The sequence below is a fragment of the Leptonotus elevatus genome, chromosome 19, assembly GCF_054856555.1.
Source record: "Leptonotus elevatus isolate MCC_2025b chromosome 19, RoL_Lele_1.0, whole genome shotgun sequence".
NCBI lineage: Eukaryota > Metazoa > Chordata > Actinopteri > Syngnathiformes > Syngnathidae > Leptonotus > Leptonotus elevatus.
This window is the reverse complement of record NC_141257.1, coordinates 15210902-15233714: the sequence shown is the minus strand read 5'-3', so window position 1 is coordinate 15233714 and position 22813 is coordinate 15210902. Positions and strand designations below refer to the sequence as shown.

General features: G+C 45.0%; 1 protein-coding gene across 1 annotated transcript in view; it reads left to right on the top strand.

The window, feature by feature from the left end:
* The window catches only part of gabbr1b (gamma-aminobutyric acid (GABA) B receptor, 1b), a 299674-nt gene that overhangs the window by 217997 nt on the left and 58864 nt on the right, over positions 1-22813 (top strand). Inside the window, exons 13-14 of the mRNA XM_086062376.1 lie at positions 14217-14462; positions 14632-14695. Of these exons, the coding sequence (XP_085918502.1) occupies positions 14217-14462; positions 14632-14695 (310 nt within the window). The remainder of the gene's footprint in view (positions 1-14216; positions 14463-14631; positions 14696-22813) is intronic.

Genomic DNA, 22813 nt, shown 5'->3' with positions numbered 1-22813 from the left:
AGCCGCGCTTAGCCGGTGAGGCTTACTACGTGATCATAACGGTCGCGTCAAGGCTTCCAACTTTGGCGTCAAGCTCGGAGTCATCATCATCGTCGACATCAATGCGCTTTTTAGTATTGATCGATGCTTTCCGTCTTTGAAAAAAATGCTCAAGCGTGAGCTGCTTGCAACCGGTTGCCATTGTGGCTTCATCAGCCATTGTCCCCTCAACACTCTAGCTCCGCCTCACGTCTTCTATTGACGCCCACGGTGGGCGGCCCATCCAACCTTGTGCAAAGAGAGTCATCGCTGCCATCTAGGGGCCAAAACGAGTCCTTATACTAACCAGATCTGCCTGATACTTTCAGCACAGCTGCCCAAGGCTTTCCTCCACCCGTTCCGTTCCGTTCCGTCTTCAATTCCGCTTATCCGGGGTCGGGTCGCGGGGGCAGCAGCTTTAGCAGGGAAGCCCAGACTTCCCTCTCCCTAGCCACTTCAGCCAGCTCCTCCGATGGGATCCCAAGGCGTTCCCAGGCCAGCCGTGAGACGTAGTCTCTCCAGCGTGTCCTGGGTCGTCCCCGGGGCCTCCTACCGGTAGGACATGCCCGGAACACCTCCCCAGGGAGGCGCCCAGGAGGCATCCGAACCAGATGCCCCAGCCACCTCAACTGGTTCCTCTCAACGTGGAGGAGTAGCGGCTCGACGCTGAGTCCCTCCCGAATGACCGAGCTTCTCACCCTATCTCTAAGGGAGAGCCCGGCTACCCTGCGGAGGAAATTCATTTCGGCCGCCTGTATCCGGGATCTCGTTCTTTCGGTCACGACCCACAGCTCGACCGGTAAATCGAGAGCTTTGCCTTTAGGCTCAGCTCCTTCTTCACCACAATGGACCGATACAGCGTCCGCATCACTGCAGACGCTGCACCGATCCGTCTGTCGATCTCCCGCTCTAACCTACCCTCACTCGTGAACAAGACCCCAAGATACTTGAACTCCTCCACTTGGGGCAGGACCTCATCCCCGACCCGCAGAGAGCACTCCACCCTTTTCCGACTGAGGACCATGGTCTCGGATTTGGAGGTGCTGATCCTCATCCCAACCGCTTCACACTCGGCTGCAAACCGCTCCAGCGAGAGCTGGAGATCACGGCTTGAAGAAGCCAGCAGCACCACATCATCTGCAAAAAGCAGAGATGCAATGTTGAGGCCACCAAACCGTACCCCCTCGACACTCCGGCTGCGCCTAGAAATTCTGTCCATAAAAATTACGAACAGAATCGGTGACAAAGGGCAACCTTGGCGGAGTCCGACCCTCACAGGAAACGAATTCGACTTACTGCCGGCAATGCGGACCAAACTCTGACATCGGTCGTACAGGGACCGAATAGCCCGTATCAGGGGGCCCGGTACCCCATACTCCCGAAGCACCCCCCACAGGACTCCCCGAGGGACACGGTCAAACGCCTTCTCCAAGTCCACAAAACACATGTGGACTGGTTGGGCGAACTCCCACGCACCCTCAAGGATCCTGCTGAGGGTGTAGAGCTGGTCCACTGTTCCACGGCCGGGACGAAAACCACACTGCTCCTCCTGAATCCGAGATTCAACTTCCCGACGGATCCTCCTCTGCAGCACCCCCGAATAGACCTTACCTGGGAGGCTGAGGAGTGTGATCTCTCTAAAGTTGGAACACACCCTCCGGTCCCCCTTCTTAAAAAGAGGAACCACCACCCCGGTCTGCCAATCCAGAGGCACTGTCCCTGATGTCCACGCGATGTTGTAGAGACGTGTCAACCACGACAGCCCCACTACATCCAGAGCCTTTAGGAACTCCGGCCGAACCTCATCCACCCCCGAGGCCCTGCCACCGAGAAGCTTTCCAACCACTTCAGTGACTTCGACCCCAGAGATAGGGGGGCCCACCTCAGAGTCCCCAGACCCTGCTTCCTCAAAGGAAGGCGTGTTGGTGGAATTGAGGAGGTCTTCGAAGTATTCTCCCCACCGATTCACGACGTCCCAAGTCGAGGTCAACAGCACCCCATCTCCACTATACACAGTGTTAATGGCGCACTGCTTTCCCCTCCTGAGACGCCGGATGGTGGACCAGAATTTCCTCGAAGCCGTCCGGAAGTCGTTCTCCATGGCCTCACGGAACTCCTCCCATGTCCGAGTTTTTGCCTCAGCGACCACCGAAGCCGCATTCCGCTTGGCCAGCCGGTACCTGTCAGCAGCCTCCGGAGTCCCACAGGCCAAAAAGGCCCAATAGGACTCCTTCTTCAGCTTGACGGCATCCCTTACCGCTGGTGTCCACCAGCGGGTTCGAGGATTGCCGCCCCGACAGGCACCAACCACCTTACGGCCACAGCTCCGATCGGCCGCTTCAACAATGGAAGCACGGAACATGGTCCATTCGGACTCAACGTCCCCCGCCTCCCCCGGGACAACGGAGAAGCTCTGCCGGAGGTGGGCGTTGAAACTCTTTCTGACAGGGGATTCTGCCAGACGTTCCCAGCAGACCCTCACAATACGTTTGGGCCTGCCTGGTCGGACCAGCATCTTACCCCGCCATCGGAGCCAACACACCACCAGGTGGTGATCAGTTGACAGCTCCGCCCCTCTCTTAACCCGAGTGTCCAACACATACGGCCGCAAATCCGATGACACGACTACAAAGTCGATCATCGAACTGCGGCCTAGGGTGTCCTGGTGCCAAGTGCACATGTGGACACCCTTGTGCTTGAACATGGTGTTCGTTATGGTCAGTCCGTGACGAGCACAGAAGTCCAACAACAAAACACCGCTCGGGTTTCGATCGGGGGGGCCGTTCCTCCCAATCACGCCCCTCCAGGTCTCACTGTCATTACCCACGTGAGCGTTGAAGTCCCCCAGCAGAACGAGGGAGTCCCCGGGGGGAGCGCTCTCCAGCACACCCTCCAAGGACTCCAGAAAGGGTGGGTACTCTGAGCTGTTGTTCGGTGCATAAGCACAAACAACAGTCAGGACCCGTCCCCCCACCCGTAGGCGGAGGGAGGCTACCCTCTCGTTCACCGGGGTAAACCCCAACGCACAGGCGCGCAGCCGGGGGGCAATGAGTATGCCCACACCTGCTCTGCGCCTCTCACCGTGGGCAACTCCAGAGTGGAAGAGGGTCCAGCCCCTCTCGAGAGGATTGGTACCAGAACCCAAGCCGTGTGTGGAGGTGAGTCCGACTATATCTAGTCGGAACTTCTCAGCCTCGCACATCAGCTCGGGCTCCTTCCCTGTCAGAGAGGTGACATTCCATGTCCCCAGAACTAGCTTCAGTAGCCGAGGGTCGGACCGCCAAGGCCCCCGCCTTTGGCTGCCACCCAGCTCACTGCGCACCCGACCCCTTTGGCCCCTTCCACCGGTGGTGAGCCCATGGGAGGGGGGACCCACGTTGCCTTTTCGGGCTGTGCCCGGCCGGGCCCCATGGGTGTAGGCCCGGCCACCAGACGCTCGCCTTCGAGCCCCACCTCCAGGCCTAGCTCCAGAGGGGGGCCCCGGTGACCCGCGTCCGGGCAAGGGAAACGAAAATCCAAAGTTTGTATTCATCATTGGGGTCTTTCGAGCCATGCTTTGTCTGGTCCCTCACCTAGGACCTGTTTGCCATGGGTGGCCCTACCAGGGGCATGAAGCCCCGGACAACATAGCTCCCAGGTTCATTGGGACACGCAAACCCCTCCACCACGATAAGGTGATGACTCCACCCGTTTCCAAAAAAAAACAAAAAAAACATAGTGAACGTCTTTTAACGTCCTCGGCGCCCTTCCGTAGGTTTATGCTAAACGTTTTATAACGTTTATGGCGGTCAAAGAGTTAATAAGAAGGAATTTTCTGTCCTTTGCTAATAATTTTCCTCAAGGCAAACTCAGGCCATTGCTACATGACTAATAACAATTCCGAGCTTATGTCATAAGTCAAAATGGCGGTCAACTCGGTGAAAGGAAGCTCCGCTCACTGAAAAGTGTTGGACTTTGGATCATTGTAATTTGATTTGTGAGGATTATTTTGATGTCAAAATGTGATGAAATGTCGTTTGACTGCTATAACAATCTGCCTGGTTTGTATGCTAGTCTCAAGCAAAAGCAATACAAATACGCTGTTTGTTTTCACCATGTAAAGGAAGCATTTGCATTGTGTTGCATTGCGGAAATATCAGAAATGCCCAGAATTGTCAATTGTCGCGTTGTGGCCTGCGTTTATTCAAGAACGCATGGGAGAGGTGGGGGATCCAGTCATTTGAGTTGGACTCGACTCGGTCTAAATGACTTGACTTTGACTTGAACTCCATGGTTTGACGAGTTATTCAGTGTACATTTGAAAATCAATTTTTCAATATACTGTCGTGTTTATGTTTTTGAAAGAAAAGTTACTATTTTTTGTGTGTCATGTTTGCTATTAACCTGGAAACCCGGTAAGCTACGTTATGAGAGGGGGGCCTAGCCGCTGCCTTGTTGAGAAAGTGTCACGGAGCAAGCTCTAAGATTCATTTTGAAGGAATCGGGAGAAAGATGAGAGCAAAAAGCAAAGTTTTATATCTCAGAAGTAAGAGACACAACATCTATGACATTTACTTTTCATCTGTCAGACACAGGTAAGCTTGCTAGCTAGCTGTGTGAAATATGAAGCTAAGATAGCTAGGTTAGCTTGACAGTTTAGCTCTAGCTCGTCAAATATTAACTAAACTTAATCGCAAAGGCAAAATGATAGATTAGACACTATGTAGAGTCTTGAATCTAAAGTAAACAATTTTAAAAGTCATCAGCATTTACTGAGTGTCCGCCATGTTTAATGTGGCAGGGCTCCAGTAAACGAATGAAGGTCACAAGTACACAAAGTTAATGCCCCTATTTCACCCATTTACACAATTGGGAAACAAATTGCATCAAAAAGAACATATGTAGTATCTACTATTTACAGAGATTAGAATTCCAAGTCCATAAAGTAAAAACCCTGCCTCAGTTTGGCTTTAGCGACAGGTGCTTGCAGCAGGTCATTACGAGAAGCACCTGTGGCTAAAGTCAAACTGTGTTAGGGTTCGAAAGCGTGGGATGAAAACCCGAGTGCAGACACGGGAGGCAAACAGAGTCACTTGCGAGTTTTTTAATTAGTGGACTTTTGTTTTGGCTCCTGCTCCAGCTGTGTCTCCTCCACCTCGCCCAGCAGTGTGATTTTCTCATGCACACATACACACAAACAGGGAACAAATGGGCAGTGCTCATGGGAAGGAAGCGGGGGCCTTGACAGTACCCCCCCCCCCCCCCTCCTAGGGGCGCCACCCGACGACAGTTTAAGTCCCTGATGAGGGAACTGTCCAGGATGAAACAACGAGGGACCCAGCTGCGCTCCTCCGGGCCATAACCAGCCCAGTCCACCAGATACTGGAGGCCACATCCAGAAGGCGGCTCACGGTTTAAGCAGGGTCCTCATCCACCATCCGCAGCGGCGAACAACGGGCTGGTAGAGTACGCCTTGATCTGAGAAACATGGAATGTTGGATGGACACGCAGAGTGGCGGGCAATTTGAGGCGGATGGCGCACGGATTAATTATGCGCTCGATTTCATATGGGCCGATGAATCGCGGAGACAGCTTCTTGGACTCAACCTTCAATGGGAAATTCTTAGTGCTCAGCCAAACCATTTGGCCTACCGCGTAAAGAGGAGCAGGGAAGCGACGGCGGTCGGCATGTGTTCGGGAGCTCTCCGAAGCACGGAGCAGAGCTGTGCGAGCGCGTTTCCATGTGCTGGAGCACCGCCGTATGTGGGATTGGACGGATGGGACTGCTATCTCCTTCTCCTGGGAGGGAAGGAGAGGAGGTTGGTACCCCAGAGAGCACTGGAAGGGAGACATGCCCAGGGAGGCGTTAGGCAGCGTATTGTGGGCATATTCAAGCCACGTCAATTGGGTACTCCAGGAGGAAGGGTTAGCATGTGACATGCAACGAAGTGCGGTTTCTAGCTGTTGGTTGGTGCTTGCCGTCTGACCATTGGTTTGTGGATGATAACCGGAAGATACTTACAGAAATGTGTAGCGCAGCGCAAAAAGATTTCCAGACAAGGGATGTGAACCTCGGTCTGAGACTATATCTAGGGGAATGCTATGGAGACGGAAAACATGTTGTATTAACAGGTTAGCTGTTTCTTTGGCGGAAGGGAGTTTGGCAAGGGCAACGAAGTGGGCGACCTTAGAAAATCTGTCCACTATGGTAAGTATGACTGTGTTACCTCTTGATGGACGAAGGCCGGTGACAAAGTCCAGTGCTATGTGGGACCATGGACGGCTGGGGACTGGTAATGGGCGGGATTAACCGGAACTGGGCCTGGTAGATGTTTTGTTTTGAGCACATACCGTGCATGCAGTGATGAATGACCGAGTGTCCGTTTTCATAGTCGGCCACCAGAAGCATGGGCGCAGGATGGCTAGGGTTCGGTTGACTCCCAGGTGGCAGGTCAGACGGGAAGTGTGGGCCTATCCAAGAACCTGGGAGCGGACACAATCAGGGAAAAATAGAGTTCTTTGGGACCCACCTCTGGGGTCGGTTTGTCCGCTCTGTGCATTCTTAACCAATGTTTTGCACTCTCCAGCAGATGGCGCCACTCTAGTGCCATTTTCACAGCCAGGAGTTCTGTCACCGATGCTGTAATTGCGCTTTGCTGGGGAGAGTTTACGGGACAAGAAAGCACATGGATGTACCTTACCGTCCTCAGGTAGCAGTTGGGAGAGCACGGCCCCCACAATGAACTGTCTCGATAGGTCTGGATGAAAAGGACAGGAGCAGACGTGAACCGGCTCTTGAGGTTGCTAAATGCAGTGTCCGCCTCTTCTGACCAGCGGAAAGGGACGGCAATGGAGGTGAGGGCTGTGAGGGGGGCTGCAACACGACTATAGTTCTTAATGAATCTCCGATAGAAATTGGCGAATCCGAGGAAACGCTGCAACTGCTTGCGGTCGGTATGTTTAGGCCACTCTGAGACAGCAGTCACCTTGGCTGGGTCCATGTGCAGCTCATCCTTAGCAATGACATAGCCGAGGAACGTGGTTTTGGGGACATGGAATTCGCACTTTTCGGCCTTGACAAAAAGCCTGTTCTCCAAGAGCCTTTGGAGCACCAGCCGCACATGGACTGTGAAAAAAATCAAAATGTCATCGAGATACACAAACACAAACTTGTCAATCATGTCTCAGAGGACGTCATTGACCAGGGCCTGGAAAACGGCGGGGGCGTTTTGTCAACCCAAATGGCATGACCAGGAACTGGTAGTGCCCTAGTGGTGTGTTGAACGCCGTTTTCCATTCTTCACCTTCTCTGATGCGGACGAGATGATAGTCGTTGCGCAGATAAAGAAAAGATACCAGCACCATGGAGAGGTGCGAATGCTGACTCGATCAAGGGGATGGGGTATTTGTTTTTTATTGTTATGTTATTTAGCCCTTGATATGATATTGATGATTGAGTCTATACAATGTCTTAAGGACTTATCTTTCTTACTCACAAAGAAAAAACCTGCACCAACAGGGGGGGAGGACGGGCGGATGATACCTGCAGCCAGGGATTCGGTGATGTACTTCTCCATAGCTTCTCTCTCTGGCCGTGAGATGTAGAGTCGTCCTTTTGGGAGAGTGGCTCCTGGCAGGAGCTCAATAGCACAGTCATAATACAATCCCTAGAGAAGACTTGTCCAAGGTCATGATAGCATTCAGGTACAGAGGTGAGGTCTGGGTAGGGAGTAGGCGATCCACAGGCTGGCAAAGGTACAGCTTCAGGTGCAGGAAATCTAGACAAAGAGTGGTAATTAGGATAACGTTCTACTCAAAGGCCGGCAATAAGCTGGATGCAACTGACTTTGTGACAGAGTTGGTCTAGCGCTGAAGTGAAGTCCAAGGCTGACTTTTGTAGGCTGCTGATTGCGATTACATGCACCTGGCTCCTGCTCCAGCTGTGTCTCCTCCACCTCGCCCAGCAGTGTGATTTTCTCACGCACATATACACACAAACAGGGAACAAATGGGAAGGGCTCATGGGGAGGAAGCGGGGGCCCTGACACTCTGGCAGGGTTTTTACTTTCTTGACCTGGTTTTCCCATCTGGTGACAGTGTTACATATATTGGCGGCTGTAAACACTCATATTTAATACTTTTAAGTTATTGAAATATAATCACGGCAAAATTTTGCGATATTGAAGATAGATAGAAGATAAGATAAGAAGTATGACCAGAATTATTATTTTTTTTTTCAAATCTGTGATTCAGTGAATTCGTAAAAAAGGAATTACGATTGACAACTGAAACCATTCACATTTATAATCACAACCACAGTCAATTTATAGTCTTCAATTCACCTACTGCCGAATGTGAGCCAAGATTTGAACACTGAGGCAAACGTGCCAAACACTCTATTGATTGTCTGTTTACTGAATTATAATCATGCTAAAATGGTGGCATGGTATTGTTAATATGTATGATAGTAATGGATGTGATATACATTTGTCAGATATTCATCATAAGGGCATTCTTTAATACTGTCTGCTTTTTTAAAGTAATTTAACACCAGCACTTTCTCAGATGGATTTGTGAAACAAGCCCTTATGAAACCAACCATCTGGCATGTCAAGTTTCTCTTCTCCCTGAGACGAGACTGTATGAAATGAAAGCTTTAACTGTCTTTTTTCCAGTAATGGGTTTCAAAAGAGCTGACATAGACTACTGAATTGATTGCAATTTGTAAAAGTCTGAGGAAATCCATTTAAGTTGAATGGAAGCAAATACGTTTTTTTTCTTTTTTCCTTTTTTTCCTTTGACTGATTAATTGATTGCAAGATGTCATATGTGACAGAGATACAATACACTTGTGTTGTACTGCTGTACTGTGCGATGAACTGAGACTACAACAAAAGCCAATACACAAGAAATCAACAGCTTCTTATGAGCGTGCAAAGATGCTGCATGGGTCATTACATCTCCAGCTGCAGGCCACATTTTCTTCTGTGCTGACAGGCAGCCTGATGTAGTGTAATGACATAATCACAGCGGGAAATGAAACTACTGTTTTTGAAACCAGACCAAAAGTATTACCACTTTTTGCTGTATTTTATCTTGGCAGTGCTGTTTTGCAATTTGGGCAGATGGATTTCTCATGAAAGATCTTTCCCATGGGCGTCTTCTACATAATATAATGCAAATTCAGATGACTGAATAAATAAAAGTGGGACGCAGTAAGTACCTCATTCATGTGAAGAATGACACTACCCCTTTGCTTATTGAATGATCGCTATATGGTTCAAAGCAGCTGGAAAATATGAAAACAATACTGATAACTGCATACTCAATAGGGGACTACAAGAATACATCACAGCTAAAATGCCATACATCAACAGGAAGTGACCTGGAAAATGGCCCAATCACAACAGGAAGTGGCCTGATTTCAACAGAAAGTGATTTGATTTCAACAGGGAGCAACCCGGAAGTGACCTGATTTCAACGGGAAATTATCAGATTTCAACAGGAAGTGACCTAATATCAACAGGAAATGACCTGTTTCAACAAGAAGTGACTTGATTTTAACTCTTTTACTGCCACACGTTATCAAAAAAAAAAAAAAAAACACGACAGTGCCAGCCGATTTAGAGTATTTTAACTCATCTTTCAAGGCAAACAGAATATTGTGTGCTATGACTACATAAACATGGTGGGTACCACATAAAAGATACAGTGATTCAAATGCAGTGAATCTCAAAAGTGTGACACTATTACCACCAGTGGTATGTGGGCTCGCTCTAGTGTTACCCTAATGATTTACTGGCAAAGTACAGTTCAGTTGTATTTCACTTTTAAGCTTTGCATTTAATCTTTAAGATAATTTTGGAACTTTATTTAGGTATGTTTTTTAATATTTACCTTTTAAGTACAATATATTTGAATTTAATCCTTACTTGGGTGAAGTTCATTACTGAAAGGTTTTTTTTTGTTTTGCTTTTAGCATTTTAACTTTATTTTTGTAAAAAAAAAAAAAATCTCTTGTGTTTTGACTTTATTTTCATAAATTGCAAATGTATTTTTTTCTCTTGTATTTTTATTATTTATTTATTTATTTTGTAGTATTCCATCTTTAGTCTCACATTTTTATTTTATTCTCACAAAATTTTGACTTAAATCCTGTAAACTCTTGGGTATTGTTTTTCCCAAAATATCCTAACTTTGTCATATACATTTTCTTTCTTGTGATAATATGACTCTATGTGTAATTTAAAGTTGGTTTTTTTATTCGGTCCCTGTACGACCGATGTCAGAGTTTGGTCCGTATTGCCGGCAGTAAGTCGAATTTGTTTCCTGTGAGGGTTGGACTCCGCCAAGGTTGCCCTTTGTCACTGATTCTGTTCATAACTTTTATGGACAGAATTTCTAGGCGTAGCCGAGGCATTGAGGGGGTCCGGTTTGGTGGCCTCAACATTGCATCTCTGCTTTTTGCAGATGATGTGGTGCTGTTGGCTTCTTCAAGCCGTGATCTCCAGCTCTCACTGGAGCGGTTCGCAGCCAAGTGTGAAGCGGTTGGGATGAAGATCAGCACCTCCAAATCCGAGACCATGGTCCTCAGTCGGAAAAGGGTGGAGTTCCCTCTCCAGGTCGGGGATGAGATCCTGCCCCAAGTGGAGGAGTTCAAATATCTTGGGGTGGAGTGAGGGTAGGTTAGAGTGGGAGATCGACAGGCGGATTGGTGCAGCGTCGACAGTGATGCGGACGCTGTATCGGTCCGTTGTGGTGAAGAAGGAGCTGAACCGAAAGGCAAAGCTCTCGATTTACCGGTCGATCTACGTTCCTGCGCTCACCTATCTTGTTCTTTCGGTCACGACCCACAGCTCGTGACCGAAAGAACAAGATCCCGGATACAAGCGGCCAAAATGAGTTTCCTCTGCAGGTTGTCCGGGCTCTCCCTTAGAGATAGGGTGAGAAGCTCGGTCATCCGGGAGGGACTCAGTGTCGAGCCGCTACTCCTCCGCGTTGAGAGGAACCAGTTGAGGTGGCTCGGGTATCTGGTTCAGATGCCTCCTGAAAGCCTCCTGGACGCCTCCCTGGGGAGGTGTTCCGGGCATGTTCCACCGGCGGGAGGCCCCGGGGACGACCCAGGACACACTGGAGAAACTACGTCTCTTGGCTGGCCTGGGAACGCCTTGGGATCCCGTCGGAGGAGCTGGCTGAAGTGGCTGGGGAGAGGGAAGTCTGGGCTTCCCTGCTAAAGCTGCTGCCCCCGCGACCCGACCCTGGATAAGCGGTAGAAGATGGATGGATGGATGGACGTTTTTTTCACGTAAAATTTGGTCATTCTTGGCAAACTGTGCCTTTCTTTTCTTGCAATAGTACAACTTTTAGAATACAACCTCTATCTTATATATTATTTTTGGGTGTTACTTGTTATAAAAAATAAAAATAAATTGGAGAACCACTGCTCTTACAGATTGCACACGCTATCCGTAGGCATGTTGCGCATGATTTACTGATATTGGCAACAGCTGTAAAAGTGGTGGAAACTACCGTATTTCAGACAGATTTCTGCATTAAGTTTTCACAATAGAACATTTGGCAGAAATTCAGTTGACAATGAGTTTTGTTGTAGGTGATATGGCATGACTCCTTCTTGTGACTGCTGACTAGGTTACATTATTCAAAAGCTCCAAAACTGTATTGCTGTACACAATAACACCAATTCTTAAATAAGCCACCTAATAAATAATTACAGAGCATCACCGCGAAGCCTTTCATTACTTTGCCTCTAATTGGTGATAATGGTTGTCAGTTCAGCGTTTGACCTCATAATGTGTATTGCTAGGAAATTGCATCAAGGCTCAACGAGGCAGCTTTAAAAAAAAAAAAGAAGCAAATATCTATCATAACATGCTTCAGCTCTGTTCCCCCTCATTCTCTTGTGCCACTGCCCTCTCACTGTGCTGCGCCTATCAGTGCTTCAGCACATTTTTATTCAGCATCACTTCATGATGCTACACCCTGCTGACTTTGTGGAGCAATCGTTTTGATCACAATAAATTTCTACGTTGTGCACCTGTGTTTTCAGCCTGAGCAAGCGTACAATGACTTTACTTTGACTTTATGGATTGCTTCGAGCCGTTAAGGTTAGTTAATTTATGAAATAATTCAGTGACCTTACAAGAGGTTCACGTGGGGAAGATTCATGAAAAGACACACATTATTTATTTATTTATATATTTTCTAATTTGTCACGCTATCTATCTTATGTAAAAGTTGAAGTAATCTGTTTCATTCTTTAAAAAATGAAACTGGAACACAGAATGATGGTATGAAAGATTTAATAGTGTCAATTTCAAAGGGTTTGAGAAGGCACTGCTCTTAGCTGTATTCAAGACATGATAACACGAGTCATTATTAATGACTTTTGGACCACTGACTGATTTCCTTTTGGGTGAATAGTCAGTGTAGCATTTCTTGTGGGAATTAATAATTGATGTAAAATGTATCTAGCCTGGTTTTGTCCCTGTGATATACTACTGCACACTCTATGGACATGCCATACCCGTACAGAATTAAGTATGGGCCACTTGTCTCTTGCGACTCAGAATGGAAGAAAATATAGAGATGCTCTCCTGTCTGCAATGTAAACTTTAAAGGAAGGACTATACAAAATATGTTGTATATGTTATATTACCAGTCATCTTCTCTTAAAAGTATATGCTTTGAAGGATAGTTTTAAATTATTTTTATTAGGTGATGGCAATATGCTGATATGTAGCAAAAAAATTCTTAAATTAATACAAATGCAAAAAGAATTGTGGGAGACATATAAGGATTAAATTGTAAAAAAAAATTGTGATTTAAATTTTTTTTTGATAAAATGTGTGGGGGGAAATTAAGATATAAAGAAAAATCACCATTAACTCATTCACTCCCAGCCATTTTTACTAAAACAATCGCCTTCACTCCCAGCTGTTTTACTAGATTTTGACTGATTTTGCAAGGCCCACAGGATATTGTGTTCTATTGTTATAAAAACATGAAACCTACCAAAAGAAAGATTAAAGTCTCTTCGTTCATCAGGAAAAAAAGTATATTTTTATCTGTTTCCGTTTTATAGCAAAGTTTAATCATTATTCACAAATCTATTTAGAATTCTGAGTAATTGAGGGTTTTTTCCACATGGTCCTGGTTCATTTCCTATGCTCTGCTGCCACCAGCTAGCCGTTTGTGTAAAAACTACCGTTACCATTATCAACCGTTCTTTGCAGTTGAGAGACTGCATCAAAGCCTTCTGTATGCTCTAGCATAAAAAAACATACAAAACGTATAAATATGTCTTTGGGATACTTAAAACATTTCAAATGTAACTTATTTTTACAATTTTGGGAGCAAATTAGTTAATGTGACCTGTACAACTCAATTTTAAAAAATGAAACATGCTATCATTCCAAATGACCTAAAGCTTAAAGCTACTGAACGCAGAAAATTGAATTTTGAATCACTACTGCCACCTATGGCTGAAAAATGAAACTGCATTTTCCCTTCACGTACACAATGTGCACATCCGTAGACAGAGGGCAGGAAATTTGAACCCGAATCCAGTCGGAAATCTATTGGCCAGAGGCTTTTAGGAGTTTCCATTACGAACAGCTAAGGTGTTAATCTACTAATTAAAAAATGTTCCAGTCATAAATGGTCAATTAAAAAGGCTATTGTAAAGATCTTTTGGGCAAAATTGTTACAAAGTAAAGCTTTAATGCTGTTTAATGAAAGTACAGTAATTATCAGAGCTGGGCACTTCTGTTAATCATCAATTACCGTCTTTTGCAGGGTGCTTCCGCATTATTGGCAAATGCTTTTTTGACACGAGGCCTCGTAAAAATACACGGAATGATAGTAACCATCTGTGCTCACCCCGCTCGACGGATGTTAACCTGCTTCTGTCGGTGCTCAATCCGTGTATTTTTTGTTTTATTATCTATTGTACATACAGTTATACTGTATATCATTTCTATAGCCAGTCGCCAGCTGTCATTTAATACCTCTTCACCATTCAACCAACTAAACAACAATGTCACAGAATACAATCCAGAATTTGTTTTGAACTAACCAAACCTGCTGAATGTAAATAAACTCCAGGATAAGTGCATCACCCTTTACAGATCTTTAAAGTGAATGTTGAAAATACCTAAATACAAGCTAACTAAAGCACCTGTATTCATCTTTCTTTCTAGACCTCCCAGGAATTTCTCGACCAATTGATGTCAAAGCTGGGGGGTAAAAACTCAGAAGAGACTGGCGGTTTTCAAGAAGCCCCCCTCGCTTACGACGCTGTGTGGGCTCTGGCTCTGGCTCTCAACAAGACTGTGGGACCTCTGAAGGCCAAGGGCCGCCGCCTGGAAGATTTCAATTACAACAACCGAGATGTCACAGCTGAAATCTACCGTGCCCTCAACACCAGCTCTTTCGAAGGAGTTTCAGTGAGTACAAAAAACCCCAAGAGAAAATGAGCACATCATGATGAGGTGCAGGGAGTGAGAGAGGGATCAGCAATGAGGTATTATTAGACGGATGAATATAGAGAGAGGTGCAAAGTGCAATGCATGGAGAGAGGTGTTAAAACATAAAAATTCTGCCTGTTTCTTTCAGGGTCATGTAATATTTGATGCCCAAGGTTCTCGGATGGCCTGGACTCTAATTGAACAGCTTCAAGGTATGGTAAAGCTTGTTTCTGCTTTAAAATAGAATTCATAACAATAATGAGGTCATTTAAAACAAGCATCACATACTTTTGCAATTGCTATCAAATTATCTTGCTATCTAAATACAGTTGGGTCAAAAGTTACCCAATTATGGATAAATAACTGATCGATCCAATTTACGGGTCAATTTGACCCAACTTTGTGGGTTATTTTATACAAAATGACCCAATTATTTGACCCAAGTAAAATATCTGACCAATGTTTATGAGTTTTACGCTGAAAGACCAATTTTTTGACTCAAAGTTGGGTCAAATCGATTGGTCCATTTTGGACCATAGTTGGGTTATTTTTGACCCAACTGTTTTTAGAGTGTAAAGTTTATATCATGCACTCTAAAAACAGCTGGGTCAAAAGTAACACAATTATGGATAAAAAATTGACCGATTATAGGTCAATGTGACCCAACTTTCTTGGTTGTTTTACACAAAATTACCTTTTTTTCTGCAAAACAACCCAGAAAGATGGTCAAATTGACCCAAGTAAAGGATCTGATCCAACTTTCTGGGTTATTTTAAACAAAATAGCCCCATTTTTGTTGGGTCAAAATTAACCTAAGTAGAACATCTGATCCAATTGTATAAAATAACCCATAGTTTCAGATAAAATGAGACTATCTGAACTATATGACCAATTTTTGACCCAATGTTGAGTCAAATTGACCTAAGTAGAGGATATGTCTATTTTTGGCCCATAATTGAGTGTGTATTATATGGAGTTTTACAGCATAGGCAGAGCAGAGGACGAAATGGTGGAAGCTGAAAAAGGAAGAGTGTTGTATGACTTTCAGGAAGGAGTTGAGACGGGCTCTGGATGGTCAGGAGGTGCTTCCAGGTGACTGGACAACTACAGTAAATGTGATCAGGGAGACAGGTAGGACAGTCCTTGGTGTGTCATCTGGAAAGAAAGGAGATAAGGAGACTTGGTGGTGGAATGAGGAGGTGCAGAAGTGGGTCCAGAGAAAGAGGTTAGCTAAGAAGAAGTGGGACACTGAGAGGACTGAAGAAACTAGAAAGGAGTACAGGGAAATGCAGCGTAGGGTGAAAGTAGAAGTGGCAAAGGCCAAACAAGAGGCTCACGAGGACTTGTATGCTAGATTGGATAGTAAGGAGGGAGAGACTGATCTATACAGGTTGGCAAGGCAAAGAGACAGAGATGGGAAAGACGTGCAACAGGTTAGGTTAATAAAGGATAGGGATGGAAGTGTGTTGACAGATGCCAGTAGTGTGATGGGAAGATGGAAAGAGTACTTTGAAGAGTTGATGAATGAAGAAAATGAGAGAGAACGAAGTGTAAAAGAGGTGACTATTGTGGACCAGGAAGTAGCAAAAATTTGTAAGGATTAAGTGAGAAGGGCATTGAAGAGGATGAAGAGTGGAAAGGCACTCTGTCCTGATGATATACCTGTGGAGGTATGGAAGTGTCTAGGAGAGGTAGCAGTAGAATTTCTGACGGGGTTGTTCAACAAGATCTTAGATAGTGAGAAGATGCCTGAGGAATGGAGGAAAAGTGTGCTGGTGCCCATTTTTAAGAACAAGGGAGACGTGCAGAGTTGTGGCAACTACAGAGGAATAAAGCTGATGAGCCACACAATGAAGCTATGGAAAAGAGTAGTTGAAGCTAGACTGAGGGCAGAGGTGAACATTTGTGAGCAGCAGTATGGTTTCATGCCAAGAAAAAGAGTGCCACAGATGCAGTATTTGCTTTGAGGATGTTTATGGAGAATTACAGAGAAGGTCAGAAAGAGCTGCATTGTGTCTTTGTCGATCTGGAGAAAGCTTATGACAGGGTGCCCAGAAATAACTGTGGTTTTGTATGAGGAGGTCTCGAGTGGCAGAGAAGTATGTTCAAGTGGTGCAGGGCATGTATGAGGACTATAAGACAGTGGTGAATTGTGCTGTAGGTGTGACGGAGGAGTTCAAAGTGGAGGTGGGACTACATCAGGGATTAGCTCTGAGCCCCTTCTTGTTTGCTATGGTAATGGGCAGAATGACAAATGAAGTTAGACAGGAATCTCCATGGTTACAGGGAGAAGAGACCAAGGTGGAGGAGTTTAAGTATTTAGGGTCAACAGTCCAGAGCAATGGAGAGTGTGGAAAAGAAGTGATGAAGCGTGTGTAGGCAGGCTGGAACGGGTGGAGAAAAGTATCAGGCGATATGTGTGATAGAAGAGTTTCAGCTCAAATGAAAGGAACGGTTTATAAAACTGTGGTGAGACCAGCGATGTTGTTTGGTCTGGACACAGTGCCACTGAGGAACAGACAGAGCTGGAAGTGGCAAATATGAAGATGCTGAGGTTCTCTTTGGGAGTGACCAGGATGGATGGAATCAGGAATGAGTACATCAGAGGGACAACACATGTTAGAGGCTTTGGAGATAAAGTCAGGGAGCCCAGACTGACATGTCCAGAGGAGAGATAGTGAGTATATTGGCAGAAGCATGCTGAGTTTCCAAATGCCAGGCTGGAGGTCTAGAGGAAGACCAAAGAGGAGGTTTATGGATGTAGTTAAAGAGGACAGGAAGGTAGTTGGTGTGAGAGCAGAGGATGCAGAGGACAAGGTTCGATGGAGGCAACCGATTTGCTGTGGCGACCCCTTTAGGGAAAAGTCGAAAGGAAATGAAGAAAAGATGAAGATTATATGGAGTTTTAGCTGATAATGTAGTATAAGGTATTAATCAATTGCACATTTATTTTAATCAGATAAAAGATTCATTTGGATATGAAATTAGGCACAATATGCAATGGTGTTTGCTGCAGGTACATTACTACAGATAAATACAAATATCGTCATTTAGAAGTTACCATCTGTAGAATTTCTTGTGACTGTTAACCGAAGAACAACCTTTTTCCCTTTTGAAGTAAGCCCTCTGGAGTGTAAAGCCTACATGCAGTCCTTGAAGGATTCTTCAAAGCTTAGTTATCAACTTGATGATGCCCTTAAGCTCGGGGAAAAAAAGTCAAATAGAGCCATCCAGTGAGTAAGGTTGCTCCAACACGATGTTCTGCTCAAAGCATTATGAGATGCCACGAGTTGTCTCACCAAAGCAAATCTCACAGGAACTCTATTTAGATGTTACGTGCTGGTTAATCATGTGGCCCTGTGGCAAGAACTTGGACAGTGGACAATTAAGTTGTGTCCAACTACTGGCAACTCTTTTGTCTTTGGTGCTTGCGATACTATGAATGACCAGACAGGGCACTGTGAGTTTAATTCTAACAGGTTTAATACCAAAAGACCAGAATGATCGACTACAAGGCCATGGAGCCTTAACAACCAAACAAATGCGGAAGTCTAACCCAAAATGATTCCCTGTCAGAGGTGGCAAATCCAATTCCAGAAAGTAAAAACCCTGCCACAATGATTCCCTGTCAGAGGTGGCAAATCCAATTCCAGAAAGTAAAAACCCTGCCACAGTTTGGCTTTCGCCCCAGATGCTAGCTAGCTAGCTCCCTAGCAAAAACCCCTTGTGACAGGGTTTTTTACTTTCTGGACCTTGATTTGCCACCTCTTTTCCCTGTTCATATACTGTCCTAGCCGTGCCCACACAGGGGTGACATAGCCTAAACAAATGTCAGTATATGTGCCAAATTTGGTCTTAACTGGTTTTAACTGTTCTAAGGTTGCAAATAGATGGAGAATGTGTAGAGTGTTGAGCAAAATAAAAGGTCAACAAATTATCTCAAATCCCACTCAGTGTTACCTCTACATTCATTTAGGAGTGGCAGTACGCAACTGCTACATATGGTATGCCCTCTTGTCACAAACCACCCTCAGCTTTACTATTTAAACGCAACATTAACAATAAAAACGGCTAAACTTGTCACTGGGATAAACGTGTTTTTTTTGCGTTTGACGTAACACACCGTCATCATCGTACTTTTATAAGATTTTGGAAGATTTGGAAAGAGTAGCAGCAAATCCCATGTTTTTTCAATCTGTACCTTAAGGTGTACAGTTATGCAAAAACTGTCACCACTCTAATCTCCGCTATTCAAATGATGGTTAGTTGAAAGCCTCACTTTTTTTTTTCACGCATGCGCAAACTTTTTTTTTAATTTTTTAAATGTATTTTTCTGGAGAGCTCAGTATTGTTCATTCGGTAATTTTACCGATTTGACATGTCATCATTGCTCTATTTTTTATTTTATTTTTTTATTATTTTTTTTTTATATATTTTTTTTATTAATTTATATTTTGTATGTGGGTGAGTATGTGCATGTGCGTGTGTATGTGTGTGTGTGCGTGTGTGTGTGCGTGCATGCCTGCGTGTGTGCGTGTGTGTACTCATTAGTTCACCTAAAACCTATTAAAAATCCCATACCATTCACCTAAACCGAATACTTCAGAATCCAGCTAGAGTCGTGAGGTTGTCAGGAGACCCGAGGAAGGATCAAAGCAAAGAAAGGAAAGTGAAATCCAGCACCGACCAGACATTACCTACTACCCACCGGGTTACCAACCAGAGTCTTTCACCAACCCCAGAAACATCTAAATTCTAACAAATCAGAGAGACCTCAAGAGACCAAAGGAGAGACTGAAGAAAGGAAGGAAGGACAGATGAAGCAGAGTGAGATCCACAGACACCAGCCTCCACCGATTCAACGACCAGAGGAAGAAGCAGATTGTGTTTGAGTTTCGATAGATGCTGGTGTGGTGGATCTGGCATGCATGAAAATCTCCACCAAAGAGGGGAGCCGTCGACCCCTGCCAGGACAGAGCAAGCGCAACACCTCAGGGCCCCCAGACCACGGCAGCGCCAAGGGACAACCCCCGGGCACCGCAGGAGCCACCGGCCGGAGAGCAAACCCAGGAGCCAGGAGCGCCCCCCTACCCCAACACGGCCCGCTCCCCCAACCCAACGCAGTAGGACGGGGCACGGCAGGCCCGCCAGGCACCCCACCGGTCCACAGCCCCCGCTCCCCCCTACCCCTTGGTAATATCTTTAGCTAAAACAGGCGGTTGGAGCGTACCCCGAAGTGTACAGGCGGTTGGAGCGTACCCCGAAGTGTTGGAATTTGTTTCTTTATCATACTTTTAATTTGCAGATCATGTAAAAAAATTCAGTTTTTTATTTATCAAACTTAATGCGCACTTCGCTTATTTGGATGGAGCGTGCCTGTGATGACATCTCAGCGCATCCGATCAGAGAGATGGTGGCAGAGTGATTTCAGAGTGACAGCAGGCAAACGATTTTGGCTGAGTTCTGAAATGAAAACAGCAAGGAGAAAATAGAGGTGTCGATTAATAATTAATGCAGCATCCCAGTGTCCTGCGCTGTGGGGCAAAAGATTGATGACATACCATGAGGGGGGTAAAAAAAAAGGCACAGTGATAGAGGGAGGTTTAACAATACTTAAAACATATTGACGAGCTGACGAGCCACATCTAAACAATCAGGAAGGACCAGTCTATTTCTTGTCAGCCAGCGCCAAATATGGTCATGGTTGTCCATCTACTGTAAGTGTAGTTTGTCAGGACCTCACCACAACACACAAGAAGCATCCAAGTTGATCCAACAATAATATAAATGTCTAAAATAGTTTGTTGGCATTCTTCCAGTTTTGGGATGACTGGATCACAATTCACTGATTTCAGTGAAGTTTTTATTTGAAAGGTAAACCATTTCCAATAAATGCTTTTGAGTTTTTGAATTGTTTTTTAGGTTGCATCTCCTTTAAATATAGTATTAAACTCAATGATCAATGATCATGTTGATACTTCTGATATTTATGTATGATGGTTGTGTTAGTATTTTTCAGAGGTGGCAAATCCAGGTCCAGAAAGTAAAAACCCGTCCACAGTTTGGCCTTAGCCCAGAGTGCTAGCTAGATAGCTAGCTCGCTCCCTAGCAGGTAAATGAGCACCATGGGAGCTAGCTACGGAGCTAGCTAACTATCACCTGTGGCTAAAGCCAAACTGTTGCAAGATTTTTACTTTCTGAACCTGGATTTGCCACCTCTGGTCTTTTTTCCCCAGAATGAGTCGACTGGACCTGGCTAAGTGCTGATAATAATAATAATTTTTCCATCCGTGTTCTCTATTTCACTCTGCCTATAAATTCGGACTATTGGTGGCTCTCTGCTTTCTCGGGACTGATTAAAAAATGAACTTGTGTTGCCAGTTTATGTTGCTGCTAATTCAGCAAAATACCAAAATTACCTGTTCTTTTGCTGGGTCGAGGCCAAGTGGCTGGATACTTTTTTAGATCAAATTTCATTCAAATTTCCTGTTTGTTCTTCTACAAATGTGAGTCCATTCAGTTAGTTGTATTTAAAATAAAATAACAATAAAGTGGAAGTCAACCTTAAACATTTCTTGACAGTAATATTTTATATGTGAACTCACTAGTCTAAACATGACATTCTGATTAATATTACATTTGTGGGATATGAGTTATGAAGCAAAATCCAGCCATTTTTATCCAAGTCAGGGAGCGGCCATTTTGCCATTTGCTGTCAACTGAAGATGACATCAATAGATGCGTTTCAACTACAGTTTTTTGCAAAAATAAAAGCGATATTGTACTATTTCGATAAAGTATCATTTCGACTTGCCGGTGTTTCCATTGAAAAACGTTTTGCAACATAGTGTCCCATCTCGCAGGATGATGATGTTTACGGAAGACAGACGCCGGAGTTTTTAATATTACTTTAATATTAATATCTCCCTCCCCTCATCGGGCGGATTCGGGCATTTGGTGTTGGTGTTGTGTGTGTGTGTGCGCGCTTATAACATGTCATGGTGCGGACGGATGGATTTCAACAAGGACGTGCACCGTATGCCACTCGATTGCTCATTGCCTGGGGTAACGGCCATTTTATTTTTGTTATTTTTATTATTTTCACTCACTCACTCACACAAACACTCACACATACAAACATGGTCTCCCAGGCAGGGAAGCGAACCCACGCCAACCTGCCTTGTAGGCAAGTGACGGTACCACTCCCCCACCTGGATCCCGGTAACAGCCTTTTCTCATGCAACGATATGGGACGTGTATTGAACAGCGGCATATTGGCTCCATAGCTGAATCGCTTTGTGCTTAAGAAGACTTGTTATCCCCTCCGGAGGCAGCTCCGACACGAAAGCGAGTGGCCCCGTACTTCCTACTTCCTTTCCTCCGTGACCCGGCGGGGGTCATATGACTACAGGGAATGCGCAAAAAAGTGTTTCCATTACACTTTTGCGAAATACTTCTATTTCGACACGTCTCAAAAACCACCTAATGAGAGAGTAAAAACTTTTTTGCTATGTTTGAGAGTTGTTTCAAAAATCACGTGTTTCCATTACCAGCTTGCTTATGCGCAACTTGCCTTTTGCGCAAAACTGAGGGTAATGGAAATGCACCTAATGTTACTCAGTGCTCAGGCAATGACCAATCACAGCTCAACTGTTTTCTGAAGCTGAGCTGTGATTGGTTGTTACCTGAGACCTGAGCAACATTGATGTCATTTTCAGTCGACAGCAAGGGACAAAATGGCCGCCCCGTGAGATGGGTACAAACGACTGGATTTTGCTGCTTAACTCATATTCCACTAACGCAATATTAACCAGAATGCCATATTTAAACCAGTTGGGCTGCATAGAACATATTATTGTCAAAAAAAGGGTTGACTTCCTCCCTTTAAGGCTAATCTTTGAGGAGAGACAACAAAGCTTTCGCTGGCACAATTGTTGGTGACTTGAACTTCAACCAACTTTAATTTACATACGTCACATTAAACCATGTTGTACTTCAACAACTACATGGATGTTGCCTTCCTTTATAATCCAAATATGTCAAATCTTAACTCAGTGCTTTAATTAAACACAACACACATTCTTGCTGCTCCAATAATCCATTAAAAGTATCTATTAATTAAATTGCATGCTGTGCTTCTCTTTTTAAGTATTAACATTGCATTAAGCCTTTTATATTGAAGGCAAAAGTGGCTGGCAGTTTACGGAGCTTCTGGGCAAACTGTCGGTCATCATTACAAACAGCTTGCTGCTATTGTCACGTCTATTCAAACAAAGAACAAATGTCATTAAACCTACAGTATTACTTGCTGAAAGCCACACGACAGCAGG